Here is a 17,692-nt window from a genome sequence, read left to right on the forward strand (position 1 = left end):
GATTAATAGGAATATAGAATAGGTTTCCTGAATACCACTCTTTCCACAATGCGTTACTCTGGCATTAATTGCAACCATTGTTCCTTTAGTTAGGCTATCAGTGTTAGTGTTTGGCATTAAGTATAGGTTATAATTCAGTTAAATACTCAGAAATCAGGAGGAGTCAAATATATACTATCACAGTCTAATCAAATGAAAATATTTTCACTTTGTGCTGAGAAATTTTATTATTCAAGTATATTATATATATATGTACCATATACATATGTATATGTACATATGTAAGTGTATAATATATATATAATATACATATGTATGTGTACATATGTCTAATATACATATATATATCTTATATATATGCTTCCCTGGTGGCTCAGATGGTAAAGAATCTGCCTGCACTGTGGGAGACCTGGGTTCGATCCCTGGGTCAGGAAGATCCCCTGGCGAAGGGAATGGCAACTCACTCTGGTGTTCTTGCCTGGAGAATCCCATGAACAGAGGAGCCTGACGAGCTATACTCCATGCGGTCGCAAAGAGTCAGGCTGAGCGGCTAACACAATACATATAAACATACATTATCCATTCTTATTTACCATTCTTGTTACCTTTACAGCAAGATTTTTAGAAGTTACCTGTCATTTATGACCTTGAAAGAAATCAGTTTCCACCTCTTTATCACTTGCCTCTCCCCAGGATCATTCCCTCTCTCCACATATATTTTTATAGGCTATTATATTTATTCCATTTACATAGGTGAACAGTACTTTCTGCTCTAGTTTTGTATTTCTTACATTGTCTGTGCTTGAAAAATCTATTAAAATAAATATCCAAAGGAACACAGAGGTAGACTCTATAAAGGGCAGAGGAGACTATGCTTTTTACAATAGTTTGTTTTGAATGAAACAAAATGGAGCCATAATGTCCACTTGACATTGTAAAATATAGGATGTCAAAAGAATACTAAACCTTGCGTATGGTTTATGGTTGTGCAGTTCCCTCCTGGGCTTACTTTGCCATGGATTAACACAGATGTAGCTACAGATGCGGACTTTCAGTGAGTAAGCAGAACAGAAGGAAACCAACCTTTGCGGCCTGATAAAAGAATGACACTTTGACTTTTGGATGTCTAAGTTCATAGGTTACAATGGAAAAACAAACTTACTGTTCTTTAAACTTCAATAGGCATCTCTCTATAGCCTAAATATATCTTATAATTTGATAGGACTGACCCCCTCAAAATCAAGTCCAACCATGTGACTGCCAGACTTCTACCAGAAAGTATCATTACCACCAAGAGTAAACAAAAGCACACACACACACACACAGAATAGCCAGAGCTACTCTTCACTGCCATTTCACACCAACCCCTTTTAACCCTTCATGTTGATGTGACTAAATGGAAAAGCTGTTTCTCTGATTGAGCGCAGGTATATGCATCTTAAAGACTGAAAGTACTGTTGTAATAGGAATAACGTTTCATGTCTTCGGTCACTGTCATTCCAGGATGACAAATTAGAGAATAGGTTGTTTGAAATGTCAGTTTTTGTAAACATGAGTTGGAAGATATAATATAAATGAATGGTGTTTCAGACTGCTTAAGTTGTCTGAGTAACAAACAGACATTTCCTTGAATTATTTTGACATAATTTACTGTGAAATTTCTTTTTTTTTCTTGCTGATATTTCTTGATTTCTTGTGCAAACAATAAAAAAGTCTCTTTTTTGTCAGGGCTTATTATTTAACTCAAAGAGCACTGTCTTGCAGAATACTAGTATTTCCTAGATGTAATTATTACTAAAATAGAGGTGCATCTCTATATTAGTCATATCAAAAGGATGCAGAAAAATTTGAGCCCCTTTACAAGGTTTTTATAAAAGAGGAAAACATGAAATGCATTATGGTGTTTTACTCTTTAGTTTTAAAAGAACTTTATATAAATCTACTTTATTGCAGGGGCATGTTTGTGTGTGTGTGAGTATGTTTGTTCAGTGTGTTTGTGTATGTTCAGAGCAAATGAGATTGAGAAGTGAGGAGACTAGGCTAACTGTCATGAAGGAAGTGGGCTGCAGAGCAACAGAATTACCAGGTTGGTTAGGTTTTGTGGCCTCACACCATAGATAGCCAGCAGAGTGGAATACTGACATAAAACTACTGGATACAAGGTATATATATATATATATATATATATATATATAGAAAGTTAAGTCACTGAGTCGTGTCCCACTCTTTGGGACCCTCTGGACTGTAGCCCATCAGGCTTCTCCGTCCATGGGATTCTCCAGGCAAGAATACTGGAGTGGGTTGCCATTTCCTTCTCCAGGGGAATCTTCCCGACCCAGGGATCGAACCCAGGTCTCCCGCATTGGAGGCAGATGCTTTACCCTCTGAGCCACCAGGGAAGCTCTATATAGAGTTGCTTGCGACTGAGTGACTTCACTTTCACTTTCACAGCTAATTAGGCTCCCACACGATTGGCTCTGATTACTGATTTCTCTTCCTCATAGCTTTCTTGGGCTTTTTTTGGCTCAAATGTATTATTTGTTTAGAACGCTATCACTTCCCTAACATCTGCTATAAATATTTTGGCCATTGAAACATTTTCATTATTATCAGTGCAAATCCTTCTTTTATATATATCAGTCTTCTCCACATTTCTGTCCCTCGACCTTGCCACCTCATTCCAGGGAGTCCTTGGAGTTTTAGACAAAAAGCTTCTTCACTCTCCTTCTGAAGGAAGGAGGTTGCCACTCCCTACTCCAGGGGATCTTCCTGACCCAAGGATCAAACCCCCATCTCTTGTGTCCTCTGCAACCACTACACACCTGGAAAGTTTCTGATGCTTTATGTGCATTAAATCATTTAACCCTCACAATAATCCTATCATTTTAAAGATGAGGTAACTGAGGAAGTTAAGTAATTTGCTCAAGATCACACAACTAGAAGTTGACAGAGCTGGGATTTGACCTTCAGTAGACCATTTGAATGGTCCAAGTCCTAAACCACTATTTAGTAGATGACCTGTAAGGTACTTTTCAGATATAAAATTCAGTAATTCTAAAGAAACAAAGCAGAACTTAATACTTGCAAGAAAACAAAGGCATAAGGAAAATAGATATTACAGTTACCACACAAACAAAACTCTACTTTTTATTATGAAAATAATTATACTCCTATCTTGCCGTGCTACCTATTGCTGACAAATGAAAAAGAGATAAAAGTGATAACTGGATGATTTGCTTCTACAATTCAGATCAAATGCAATAAAATTTTGAGAAATATTACATAATATTTACTAGGAGGTCCTAATCACTGGCAATTTCAGGGGGGTTGAAGAAATCTTAATTATTTAGCTTTTTCAGGGAATTCCCTGGCAGTCCAGTGGTTAGGGATGCATGTTTTCACTGTCAAGGTTGCAAGTTTGATCCCTGGTTGGGGAATTAATATCCCACAAGCCACAAGACAAGGCCAAAAAAAAAAATTATTTAGCTTTTGTAAATTTTAATGTTCAGATGTTTACTCCATAACCATAGAGGAAACAGTTAATAATTTACAAGGATAGTATATATTGGTGACTGATGATATACAAAGATTTTCATGAAATATTGTTGAAAGTATTAAATATCATGTAAAGGATGGTCACTAGAATATTAAACAGTGCCTATTTAGTGGTAATAGGGGTTGCACTTCTGGTTTGTTTTTTTGGACTTCTAGTTTTTCTTAACATTTTCTGCATTATTGAGCTTGTAAAAATTCTGAGCTTTTTTTTTCACATATCAGAAAAACAGGTAGTTTTGAGTTTTGAGAAGGAAAAAAGTCTCTACAGCGCCAGTCAAGTTTTAGCCTTGTACGATACGGGGTCGTGAGGACTGGTGACCTCTTAAAAGACAATTTAGATTTAGAGAAGGATACATTAACAGCTCTGGAGCTTTATAGTTTAAACAAAATAATTTATAAAAGACAAATCTTAAGATTTAATGTGTATAAAAAATAAAGATAATAGAACAAAATGAAAAAAAATCTCAGAAATTGCTCTACCAGTTTCTAAGGATAATACAGTATCAGATATAACTATCTGGTCCAATTAGAATCACCCAGTATGAATTGCACACAGGAACAACTGTTTTCTTCATTCACTGCCTATGACCAAGGAATGTTCTTTCATTTAATTAAACATTTCTTTTTCCCTATTCTATCCTTTCTTGCAATTGCTGAAGAATCTCATAAAATGAACCTTTATTTCGAACTAGGAAAGCCCTTATATTTCTATGGCAAATAAATAAATTAAAACTGTAATACAGTAAAGAATTATAATGAGATTGCACAATAACTGGCTTCCTGACAGGTACCATTTAGTGAATTGCGATTTCAGTGCCCTAGACAGTTACCTGAGTTAATTCAATTTTCATACTGTTTTCGTCTCTAAAATCACTCTTCACTATCTCAGCTCTATAGGATAGGACAGTCCAAACAGCCTCATTTATCTAACATTGTGACCACGAATCTAACAAGAACTGCGTGCAGGCAGTATTTATTTTTAAAGGAATACTATGAATTAACTTGTATTGACAGAAGTGAAAAAGAAAGTACTAAGAAACAATATCAAAACAAGAGAATTTTATTTTTTAACATGATGTGTGTGTGTTTTAATGTGGACCTGTTATTGTCTTTTAAGCTTTATAAAATGTGAATATATATTAACTTTTATACATAAATTATGACCATTTTGGGAAAATAGTTATTTGTCATAAATAGAGGACATAAAATGCCTCTGCCCTCACTCAAGCACTCATTTGACTCATGGTGCAGTCTTGAATAATTTTAAACCAAACATGACTGCGGCAATCAATTTTGGTCCAATTTATTGGGCATGAGTTAAAGCCAATTAAAAAACCATTTTTGGTGCAATTCAAGGGGAAAAATGTATAAACCCATGAAAAACAGATTTCAGTCCTAGACATGAGTCATCACTATTCTAAATAATGGCGTCAGTCCCAAATCAGAAAGAACATATCCTAAAATTGCATATTCCACACTGGAAACTGCATTTCTCAGCAATGATTTTATACAATTTAAAAATATTTTTAAAATAAGAAATTGATCTGGAACGAAAATCATGCTCTTCTAACGCTGTCTTACTTCTGAATATTTTTCAGCCACAAAATTAAAAGGTAGTTTACAGCAGCTCCTGAGTTTCTGAATTAAGAACTAAGGTACAACGCCATCTGTGACTTTCATACAAAGAAAGCAAAACATTTTACCTGTAATTTTAAAGTATCTCTTACCTATTAGACCATGTCTCCTTTCACGTGAATATAGTGGCTCTCTTTTAAGGCCATAAAATGAAACAATCCCTGTATGCTCCAGATAATCTTAGGGTAATCAAAGCAGCAAAATGGAAGCTTCTAGGTTGGAAATTACAGCTATAAATAGCAGCCATACATTTGCAATCTGTATATTAAAAAGGCCTTTTCAGGGTTGTGGTGGTTCAAACTACTCAAGCAGAACTTCATTTAGGTCCTGCCTCTCCTCACTCCGTGGTATATGACTCTAGCCGTGTTGCCTCATCTCTCCAAGCCTCAGCTTTCTCATTAGTAAAATGAGTATAAAAATAATAGGTGACTTCCCTGGTGATCCAGTGGCAGGGGGCCTGGGTTTGATCCGTGGTCAGGGAACTAGATCCCACAAGCTCCAACTAAGAGTTTACATGCCGCAACTAAGGTCTGGCACAGAAAAATAAATAAATATTAAAAAAATAATAGCTACCTTTTAGGGATGTTGTGAGCATTAAGTGAAAAAATGTTTGTTAAGTGTTTAAGAGAGTGCCTGGCACAGAGTGGATCTTCAGTGAATGACAGAACTTGTGAGAGATCAGATGAAAGTGCATTCATACATCAACCCACTTAAGGAGGCTCTTTTCTTTCAAAGTACAGATACCTGGTCTTGATCCCAGGAGTAATTCTACTTGGTTATTCCAAGGTGAGGGCTAAGCATACATGTTTATAAAAACCTCTATGGATGATTCTCATGAGCTACTGATTTAAAGCAAAAAAAGATACAGATTTTTCAGTTGCTCAGTTAAATATGGACTTAAACTCTCGCTTGAACTGTTTTGAATTGGCTTTCTCCGTTGAGTAGATGAACGGAGTAATTGACAAATATGTATTCTGGATTATGCTGAAAGAGATTTAACTGGGAGACATTTTAAATGTTTTATTTGTATTCAGATGTCTGTGAGGTCACAGAGTAAGCATGATTTTCTATAATTTCCTGTTATTATAATAAAAGAATAGACATGTGAGATAACCCTGGGAAATTACAGTCATTCCACTGGCATGGATATATTTTAGTGTTTACTACCTCTTGTAGCTTTTGCTTCTGTTTAATACACTTAAGCAGATAAGCCAATACTACCAAATCAATTTTTCCCAGTGATATATTTTCCTGTTGAGTTCATTTCTAACTCTCCTATTCCAAGACAAGTGAGCAATCTCCTTAGTGATACAGATTAGGAGTGCCACACAATTAAGAAAAGCAACTACCAGAGAAAGATATATTTTGGCCTGAAATGACCACCCAATGAGTTAACTCACCATGACTGCTTAACAAAAATGAGGGCATTTTCCCTGGGATCAACTTTTAAATATTAACTGAAACCGAGACTCTCCTTGGGCTTCCCTTGTGGCTCAGCTGGTAGAGAATCCACCTGCAATGTGGGAGACGTGGGTTCGATCTCTGGGTTGGGAAAGATACCCTGGGGAAGAGAAAGGCTACCCACTCCAGTGTTCTGGCCTAGAGAATTATATGGACTGTATATTGTCCATGGGGTCGAGTCGGACATGACTGAGCAACTTTTACTTTCACTTTCAAGACTCTCCTTAATATCGTCCCATTAGTGAAGATTAGTTTATTAGATTATAAACTGCCTCCCTGTTGAAAGGAGAGATTGTCCTAGGAGAGATTGTCCTAGTAGATCTTGGATTTTAGCAAGGTCTGTAAAGGGGCAGTGAGAACCTAGGGGAACAAGGGATAGCCAGGTCCTAGGGGTATCAAGGGTAGGTGATAGGGAGGTGAGATAAATCATTCACCATCTTTTCACCATTTTTGCCTAGAGCTGCTCTAGGTGCAGTTGATATGGTCTCAGACTTAAGGCCTTCTTTGTTGGTAGGCAATCAGAGTTCTTTATACTCTAGCATATCTTTATTCGGGCTTCCCAGGTGGTACCAGTGGTAAAGAATCTGCCTACTAATGCAGGAGATGTAAGAGGTGTGAGTTCAATCCCTGGGTTGCGAAGATCCCCTGGAGGAGGGCTTCCCACTCTAGTATTCTTGCCTGGGCAATCCCAAAGACAGAAGAGCCTGGTGGGCTACAGTCCATGGAGTCACAAAGAGTTGGACATGACTGAAGCAACCTGGCACACATATACATCTCCATACAGGAATCCAAGAAAATCCAATACAGCCATACCACCAAATAGAATTTTGAGTTTAGAGAGTTTCTAGAGAGCAGGCCAATACCCTTTCCTTGGATCTAAACATGGAAAAATTCACCTAAGATCTCTCTGGGAAAACATCTGGAAACATTCTACCTGCAACCCCACCTCGGGGTTCACTAATGACTCCACAGTCTAGATATAATTCAACATCATGTTTTGCCAAGCTGTTGGTAGATCAAAGAAATGTTGATTAAGATATTTACCAAGAAGTGGGTTTCCCTAAATTCTAATTGTAAAACTATTTTTAAATCTCTATGTTTCTATAAAGGTAAAATGAAATTATAGTATTTTCTTTTCTTACTTTATAAGGCTGTCATGAAGTCAAAATAAGATTACATATATGAAAACTGGAAAAAATATTTATTGCTATGGCATAAGAATTGAGAGAAAAATAATTATTTTTTAATGTACATAGCTTTCTAGCAAATTATCCAAAGCCTTTCAGGAATATATTTACTTTTATTCATTATATAAGTTTTCTTTTTCTTTTCAATATAATTCCCCAAAAGTTTCAAAATGAACTTGGAAGATAACCCTGTGCATTAAAAAAGTGAAACTGCCTTAGACTTGCTGAACAATTAACATGGAAATGTAAATCTGTAGAAAAAAATGAAACCTTCCTTTTTGGTTGTTTGTGAACGTAATGTTTTACATAAGTCTAGACTTAGACAATTGGCTTCTAAAACATGGCTCTCTAAAATTTTAGAGGAGAGATCCCTTTCAGAATATTTCATTTAACTAAAGAGAATTGCTTTCTCACAGCTGGAAGCTTGAACAGCTGTTGACTTGGCACTTTTCTATTCCTCTGGGTGAGAGTTCATGGACCCTCCTTATGCCATTAGGAGGACAGTCAGCAATGTATGTGGTCAGAAATATGTCCCAAGCCAACCCATTTCCAAGGCTACCCTTCCATCCTCTCCCTAGGACTAGGGCACAGATAACTCAGAGCCCTGGGTCACCTAGGGGAAATACTCTCTCAGTTGAGGAAAACCAACCTCCACAAAAATCTGCTTTCTGACCCAAGGTTAGGTCTCAGGCTTATGTGACCATAAAGATTCCTTGAAGGACTTTTGATATTGACCAGTCTCGGAATTTGGCATCTTTTTAGACTTTATATATATCCACTTCCTTTTTTTTTTTTTTACACTTTATAGGAAATTTCCCTTTTATTTAGGATGTATTTCTGGGTGCTTCTTAATGAATTGTTTGTTGTTGTTTAGTCGCTCAGTCATGTCCAAATCTCTGTGACCCCATGGACTGTAGCCCATCAGGCTCCTCTAATGATGGGATTTTTCAGGCAAGAGTACTGGAGTGGATTGCCATTTCCTTCTCCAGGGTATCTTCCCAACCCAGGGCTTGAACCTGTGTCTCTTGCATTGGCTGGTGGGTTCTTTACCACTGAGCCACCTGGGAGCCCCAGTATTCCTAATGGATACTAAATAATAACTCCATTTTGAACATACAGAAAGAAGAACAAGCAAAAAGACTATTTCAGAATAGCTGCCACTGCAGTACTATTTACTGTACCCACCAGAGGACACCTCTCAAAATGGCTCAACATATCTCTCCTTTCATTTCCTGTGGCCTCTGGCATTTGATGTTCAACTAACTCTTGACTTGGGCCACTGGCTACATATCGGTGTTAGAATGAAAACATTCCCCCTACTTTAACACCTCCTGCTAGTTCAATAAAGCGATGTTTAAATAACTGAACTGGCTTCAGTGAACTGTACTTGCCATTTTTTCCTGCTTCTTAGCTAGATAAAATGGAGATAATTATGAAGTGGATGAGCAGGTTTAATGAAAGCCAGTTTCTTTTGGTATACTCCTGAAGCAGCAATCATCATCTGTTTGGCTTTTGAAGAGCAACAATTATAATCACTTAAACCCCCAAGGGGAACAAAAATAGAATTTACATTAGCATATAAAATATACAGCTGGATTGGGCAAGCCTATAAAATTCTGGGGAAATCATTCTAATCTGAATGCTATTCAAACTCACAAGTAATATGAGTTCAAGAGTATTTTACATGCTTCCTTCCTATAAAATAATACATATAACAATGTTGAGAGGATTTTCCTAAAAATGAACACAAGGAAATTTTTTTTAAAAATTGTTGCCAAGAGAGAATCCCAGAAGGAATGGACTAAACAGTATTGTCACGACATCGGTGAGTACGATATTCACAGGAAGTACCAATCACTCTGAAGAGAAGATTTCCCATCCATTTGGTAGTTTAAAAAAGAAAATGGGGTGGTTTTAGTCTGATCAATAATGAAACAATCATAATTAAGGAAAATTGGAGATTAATAGTACTTTCCTCCTCCACTGTAAATGTGAAAGCAATACAAAAGGAAAGTGAAATCACTTAAGTTGATACCCAATTGCTATAAAGCAGAACCCTTTTTCCTATTTTAAAACATTTCCCTATTATTTCCTCTCAAATAACCTCTTTCTTATACCTCCCTTTCTAATGCTAGCCCAGATCACAGGCAATCTCACCATTTATGTTATTTAATTACTTTTGCTTTTGTGTGCCTTTCAAGGTTTTACAAGATACCCTTTTTTTTTGGTAGAGCACTGAAGAATAAAAATGAGGCCTTTGCGTTATCCATTATGCTACTACCAAGAAAACACTAACATAATCAATAGAGTAAAGGCTTTCCTGGCTGTGCACATTTGTCAAAAACAGTATATCTGAGAAATTACACTAATGAATCTTGAAAAATTCAGCATCCTACATAGAAAACTTACTCTTCCTCATCATAAGTACATATCATAATGTAGACAGTAGCAAATATATATACTTTCATCTTTCTTTATGTTATTTGAAGTTCCACTATTAATGGAAAAAAAAGTTAGTGTGCAAAATTTCACCTCCACTGGGAAGCACTTCCTGAATACCCACAGGAAAGCCAACGGTGGACATATTAGCGATGGTTTCCTCTACTGTCTAAAAGCACTTCATAAACATCTCTGATAACAATTATCTCACTGCATTATAAGGAGACTGGCATGCCCTTCTCCTACACAGCTTCTATATAGCCTGACAGCAAAGCCATCTTTTTCCAGCAGGGTATTCCTGAACTCCAGCACTGTACCTTAAACCTAGTAAACAAACAATAATGTTTGTTAAGTGAAGTTTATCATTCCCATACTCCAAGACATATCAAACTGTTATGGTGATTAATAAGGATCAACCATATATTAAATACAATCTCTACCATTACATCAAATCTAATAGTAATCTAAATGGTGATCTAATGGTGATCTAAAGCACTGAGAAATTAGAAATTCCAGTCTAGATTTCTGTGGCAGTCCTATCCTCCTTATCTTTAACAAAGGATAAGGGTAATTCTTTGGATTTTATTAAATATAATGCGTCCAGCGGTAATTTTTTTTAAAATGGAAACACTCACAAAACTGAGTTCTCTCTTCTTAATGGCAGTGACTTCAGGTTTCATTAGCTTTCCGTGTCTTTCTTTCTATAAGTTAGAATCATTAATACTGCCTTCTCAGCCAAAAAAAAAGTCAAACTTTGTCTGGTTTGGCGGTACCTAGCTAGTATTATTCAACCGTTTGCTATAAATTTTTCATGTTCTGAAGGGCTTTGAAAATCCATAACATGTAATTTTACTTTGAACACAAAATGTAAAGATTTCATGTTTGAAAGAATTTAAAGTAATAATTGAAATGCATAGCATTAAAGATTCCAGGACCTATGCAGGAACTATCTTAAGATCTTTTCATTTCTTTTTCTAATTTAAACAGAGTCCACATTTTCCTAATTTTTCAGGTGAAATTATTATTTTGTTGAAGTTATGGGACAGCAATGGAGGAGAGGTGCAAGAGACGCCACAAACCTATCCTAAAATACTCTTCGATTTTTAGTGAATAATAAATGTTAATATTACTATTAGACAAAATTCAGTTTTGTGGCATTATCTCACAAACTGAAACTGAAAAACTGCTTTAATAACTTTTGCTTCATACTAATATAACTTGTTGTATAGTTATTATTTATACATACAGACTTAAGTACTTTGATGAATTTCAAGGGAAAGAAAATTATATATAAAACTCCATGATTTTAGTCAGTAATAATGTAAAGTGAATTTCCAAATCAAGGATAGATTACAATAATAAATATATATTATTATGTGCAGATGTGTATTTATAATAATACATGTATTTAAAAATATATGTATAATAACAAATATATTGTTTATGATAAATATATTATGCATATAAAATATATAATAAGATAAAAGATTATACAAATATTTTATTAATGCTGTTAAACAACCTAGCCTTAATTTTAATTAAAATAAGGCAATAACTAGAATTAGGTTTGGGGAACAGGGGTAAAAGTCCAAGAGTGTCTTTTAAGGCATGGTTTCCTAAGTCAAAGTGAGGCAGAACTGAATTATATGTGACTGACTCCTAGACTGTTAACATTGTTCTTAAAAGTCCAAAATTACTAGACTTTTAAAAAAGTAACTGGAATTTTCATAGGTTTAAACAGGATAGGGCCGGATGATTTCGCTTTCTAAGAATCAAACTTACGAAGTGGATAAATCATTTTAAAAGTTCTTTACTTAGTGAAGTGAAAGTCGCTCAGTCATGTCCAACTCTTTGCAACACCATGGAGTAGTCCATGGAATTCTTTAGGCCAGAATACTGGAGTGGGTAGCCTTTCCCTTCTCCAGGGGATCTTCCCAACCCAGGGATCAAACCCAGGTCTCCCTCATTGCAGATGGATTCTTTACCAGCTGAGCTACCAGGGGAGGAGTACTAATTCAAATGCCCTTTTAAATATGACTGCTCTCTGCATTTAATAAGAGCAACTCTTTTTTTAAAGAAAAAGGTCTACACAAAACAACTTAGGACTCCATCCACTGCAAAAAAATGCAGCTACAGTGCTTTCATTTCTTCTCAGGTGAAAGTGAAAAAACTGAGCAGTTTTCTGTTGAATGACATGATGTACTTAAAGATTTTTTATTAGTACTTAGGGGAGCTTGAGTGGATTCTCCTGACAAATTCTTAACATCTTCAGTTTTGCAGTCCCAAGGTAGTAAATAAATAAACCTGAGCAGATACAGTATCTGTGCCCCAATCTCTTAGGTTCAAAGATTTTATAAATAAAAATGAACAATTAGAGCTTTTTAAAGAGAAAAGATTTTTTCCTAGTATTTCAGAGTCTATCATTTTATAATATTTAAAAAGCAATCATAAAATGAAGCACCATTTGAGACTTAATTTTTCTATATCATTTTCTATCTTTAAGTCTCTTAGTTCATTAAATGAAAGTAGTTTTAAAAATGGAGGCCCCTATTCACTGAATAATTAGGCTAAAACTTAATTGATTAAACTCTTAGAAAATAAACATATGGCCAAAAAATCATGAAATGATTTGCTACCTATAGAGTCATATAACATTTTATTACTTTAGCAAATGTTACTGTAACTGAATTTCTTTTGTAACTGAATTTTTTTCTTTTAAAAAAAGTATTTATTTTTTTTGAGATTCCTTTATTTTTTTCATTTTTTAAAAATTTTTATTTTTACTTTATTTTACTTTACAATACTGTATTGGTTTTGCCATACTTTAAAATGAAAAATTAATCTTATTTATGTTGGTAAAATGAAAAAAAATCACTGCTTATTTAAATTAAATTTAAATAAGGGACTTATTTTTAAGTCCCTTATTTTTAAGGGAAACTGTTTTTCACTTAGTCTTTCCTTTTATGAAGTTGTCGGTACATATTTCTGTATGTTGTGTACATTTCTAATATATTGGCACATATTTGAAAATACTTTTGTCATTAAATTTAATCGTCCTCTTCTTTTGTTAACTTTTGGGGTGGGATAGAAGAGGCAGTAAATTCTCCATTAGCATCCTCAAAAAGAAACAACCAGCCAAACCAGCAAAATGTATATCCAAACCCAATTTGGGGACATAGGAATATTTCAGTAAGATTTTTTTTTCTCCAAAATGTTTTATTGAGGAAAGTGTCAAGAGTAACAGGTAGTCATTCCTATGCTTGGAATCTGGGGAGATACCATGGGTTTTATGCGGAAGGTCTCTTTAAATTTAGTAAATGAGCTCACATTTTCTATTATTTCCTTTTCATTTTGCTTGATTTTGAATCCACGTTTACAGTCAGATAGATTCAAATCCTCACTTCATGGTTTATGAGCTGTCTGACTTAACTACTCAGTTCTTAGACCTACCACCTAGAGCATTCTGAAGATTAACTAAGATAATACAGGTAAAGCACTTACATATATGATGGGATGCCTAACTGGATCATGGTAGGAAAACAACAAATATTAACTATTAAAGTTAACTTCTTAACTGTTTTACATTGTGTATTTGATATAAGATACACACTAAGCTTAATGCTAATTAGACATAATAAATGAAAGTCATTTTTTTTAATTTTTAAAATCATAGTTTCACTTCAGCCATTTCTTTTTTACCTTTACTTTTTGCTTACAGGAACATTTTATGTCCAAGATACGGTATAAAAGGTAAAATCTACAATATAATATTAGATGACCCTGGCTATCACTCACCCCCACTTCCTATATCTCATCCATTGTTTCTCCTTTATTTATGATACCTATTCACTTAAAGTGAGTCAATGTTATGGGAAATGAATATTTCTATGAGAAAACAGAAATATTGCTTAGTTGAAAGCACTTAAAATTTTGTTCTTATGAATACTATAAGCTTTCTGTTATTTGCAAAATTTGTTCTAATGGAACAAGATTTAGGGGAAAATATCAAAATATGGCCACTGTATTTCCAATGTGCCAATAACATATAATTAGAACACTGAGGAAAAAAATGATTATAATATTATATTCTGATATAAAAAATTTGCATATAAAGAATATTTTGCAAACCTACAATTGCCACAGAATTAGGGTATTAGTAATTGAAAGTGCCAAGAATATAAAGCTTCAATCTAAGTACTTTTATAGGAAGCTAATCATATACACTATTAATAATTATCATTAGAAGACAACTTTCAACTATCCAACTTATTTCAATAATAATAATTATTATTATCTTTAGCTGAAATAGTAATTTTAATGTATAAATGAAAAACTATAGTAAAGTTGAGGACTTGTTTGAGATTATGAGTATGATAAAGTAAATCTGATTAAAGATGTTTTTTTCAGTTCAAATGTCAAAGCAATCTAATTTTCTATATGTTCAGGCCACATATTTAAATTAAATAGGTATGAAAGTTGAGTAGTATGGTCCAAAATAAATGATACAACTGAAAAACATTGTTAGTTGACTACCTGTGCCCTAAGAATATCAATACATAAGAAAAGCAAACTTCCCAATTGCAATAGGATTTAATTATATATTTTAAAAATATATAAAATACTATATTCTAACCTAAACTCTTCTGAGAGTCAAAACTTTACTGAATTGATTCTTCTTGTACCAACAGATAAGTGTTTTAGTTATTTGGTATTTAAACTCTCAAACTGAAAACTGTTTTAAGGATTGCAAATCATTATTGCAAATAGTGATTACTTTGAATGTTAACCATAAGGTGTCACTTTCCTGTGATAGTCACTGGTAAATGACAGTTAGTTTCATATAGAAGAGACAAAAAATAAGTCAGTTGTTAAAATAAGTTATTGAAGTATAAGTCTAATAAAATACATTAATCTTTATTGCAAAATAATCAGTTTTAAAAGTTACTATATGTGTTTCTCATGATCAGAGGACATTTATAACAACTTTAAAAAACTTTATTTCAGAATACATCTTGAGAGAAATGTAAGCACATACAATTATATATTTACACACATAAAGATCAAAGTTAGAAGTGGTTTCAACAAAACATGAGAACAATTCCTTTCAAGGGAGTACCTTTGCTTCCATCCCATCCTTCAAATGAGAAAACTTGGATGGCCTTGCCTCATCAGAGAATGTGCAAGTCCATTCCAATATTGGGGAGCCCATTCATCTCCATGGCCTGCCCTTGACAAGTCAAAAGGCAACTAGATTCACAAACGGAAAAAATTAGGACTACTGAGAGCTGGCCAAACAATTTAGAACTTTTAGAGGAAAAGTTGAGCCCTTTACCAAACTTAAAAATTGTTTGAGTTTACCACAAATATTAAGTTGGATAGTTATCCTCAGGAAAGTAAATGAGATACAGGGGCAAAACTCAGAAACCCTTCCCTGGAATATACCTCTCATTAAAAAAAACTAATAAAAGGTATTAGAAGAGGAGATGTAGGAAAAACCCTTAAATGAACCTGTTCATTTTAGTTGAAAGAGAGAATGGAGTCAGGAGGAGGGCAGGGAGAAGTGGGAAGAAGGGTAGCAAGCAATCCTCTGCTCCAGCACCCAATCTTTTTAAGAACACAACTTTCCAAATGCATCATTTGATCATCATTTAGCATTTAAAATTTGTCTAAGAATGATGGCTTCGAAGGTTGCTACCTGAGTTAGTGCAAGGAAGAGAGGGGGGCAGTCTAACAGTGCAGGTGAGAGCACAGAGATAGTTGGAGTAACTTGCAGTGACCCCATTATTCCTTTTCTCTTTAGGATCTTGATCAGGAATGACCCGGCTACTGTGCAGAGTTCAGGAAGTCAGAACTGCACGGCTCTTTTGAAACCAGACAATAACCTAGTTCCCTTCTCCCTCCCCTGTACCTCGACCCTGCTGACTGTCAACTCTCACCCACTTTAAATGCATCACGTATGTTGCCATCCCAAGATTATCAAACAGATCAACACGGAACATGTTAACTAACTGACCATAGCAAAGCGAAAACAATTAAAACTACTGTTTTTTGTTTCACCGCCCCCTGCTTCCAGCACCCAGCCCCCAGCCCTTTGTGTGTGATGAGTCCCCTTCAAACCACCCACAGACCGAGCACACGAAAAGAAATGGTAATTTTTTGTTTAAAAGTTCACTTACCACGGCAACCTCATATTGCTTTGTCATGCTTTTTGCACTTAATTTTTCAAAACTGCTTGTGCAGGGCGCAGAACTGGGAAGGCAGGACTAAAGTGTCTCTAGTAATCACAACAAAAAGGAGAGAACATTCACCAATCAGAATTACATTAAAATGCACAACCCCCAGAGCAAGATGCAAGGTTCAGACCACACCAGGGAGGGGGTGGGGTGGGAAATGCCAAGCTAACAAAACAAAAGGTAAAGAGTGGTTGGAAGGGAAATTGGTCCAAGCCGCCTTTAGACAGAGGACGGGCTTAAAATCACCACCACTATCTCTCTCTCTCCCCCGCCCCCAGCATCCCCGGGATTACCCAAGTGACTGCACTTGCCTCCAGCCGGCTCAACTGCAGGACAGGAACGCCTCGTCTTAGTTCACTAGCCCCGCCACAGTCTTCTACTGCCGGAAGGGTTCGTTCAGGAAGACACTTTCAGAGGCATCCATCCACTTGAGGTCTGGGCTTGGCCACTGCTGCGGGGCTGCAGAGAGCAGCTGCTAGGATCGTTGCCGTCTCGTCCTTGCCTCATTCGCGCTGCACAATAGCCCCGGCTGGGTGCACCTCATTAAGCTAGCCCGAGAGCCCCGGGAGCAGGGCAGGCAGTGTGACAGCGCTGCCCCTTTGTAATGACTGTGTGATGGATGCAACCGAAGGGTGGGGTCTGGGTGGGTCAAAACTGTTAATGACAATATGTATCATTCTGTCGGTCCTCCAGGAGAGGAAGCCCCCTGCCCTCCCCCCTAGATCAGACGCTCTCTCTCTCTCTCTCTCTCTCTCTCTCTCTCTCTCTCTCTCTCTCTCTCTCTCTCTCTCTCTCTCTCTCTCTCTCACTCTCACTCTCTCTCTCTCTCTCACACACACACACACTTCCGTCTTTCTCCACCTCCCTCTGGGATTTTCTACTGTCAGCGTTCAAAAAAGTATGAAAACCATCGGATCCTTTCCATCTGAACAGATAATGGATAGCGAATTTGTCCTTAAGGAAAGAGAAGATCCTAAAATCGAAACATACAGACATAAGGGGAAGTGGGGAGGCAGCTAGGTGGGGCGAGAGGGGAGCAGTCGTGCTCTCGGGACTTTAATTGGCGGATAGTTTAAAACTGTCAGTCAGTCGCACCAGCACCTCCGCTCGGCTTCGGGAGGCGCGAGACTGACTTTCCAGCGCACCGCTTTCCTCCCGGAACCAACTTGGGGGCCGGGCGCA

General features: G+C 36.1%; 1 protein-coding gene across 4 annotated transcripts in view; it reads right to left on the minus strand.

Moving 5' to 3' along the window:
• Nucleotides 1-17,291, minus strand: part of ELAVL2 (ELAV like RNA binding protein 2) — a 170,428-nt gene extending 153,137 nt beyond the window's left edge. For 3 of the 4 annotated variants that reach the window (XM_060411010.1, XM_060411009.1, XM_060411007.1), the window contains exons 1-2: nucleotides 16,822-17,269; nucleotides 16,454-16,551 (exon numbers count right to left, since the gene is read on the minus strand). In XM_060411010.1, coding sequence (XP_060266993.1) covers nucleotides 16,454-16,480 — 27 coding nt within the window. In that variant the 5' untranslated portion in view covers nucleotides 16,481-16,551; nucleotides 16,822-17,269. Of the gene's footprint in view, nucleotides 1-16,453; nucleotides 16,552-16,821 lie in introns of all 4 variants that reach the window. The other variant, XM_060411008.1, reaches the window with a different exon arrangement.
• Between the last annotated feature and the right edge of the window lie 401 nt (nucleotides 17,292-17,692).

Source organism: Ovis aries, chromosome 2, assembly GCF_016772045.2.
Source record: "Ovis aries strain OAR_USU_Benz2616 breed Rambouillet chromosome 2, ARS-UI_Ramb_v3.0, whole genome shotgun sequence".
NCBI lineage: Eukaryota > Metazoa > Chordata > Mammalia > Artiodactyla > Bovidae > Ovis > Ovis aries.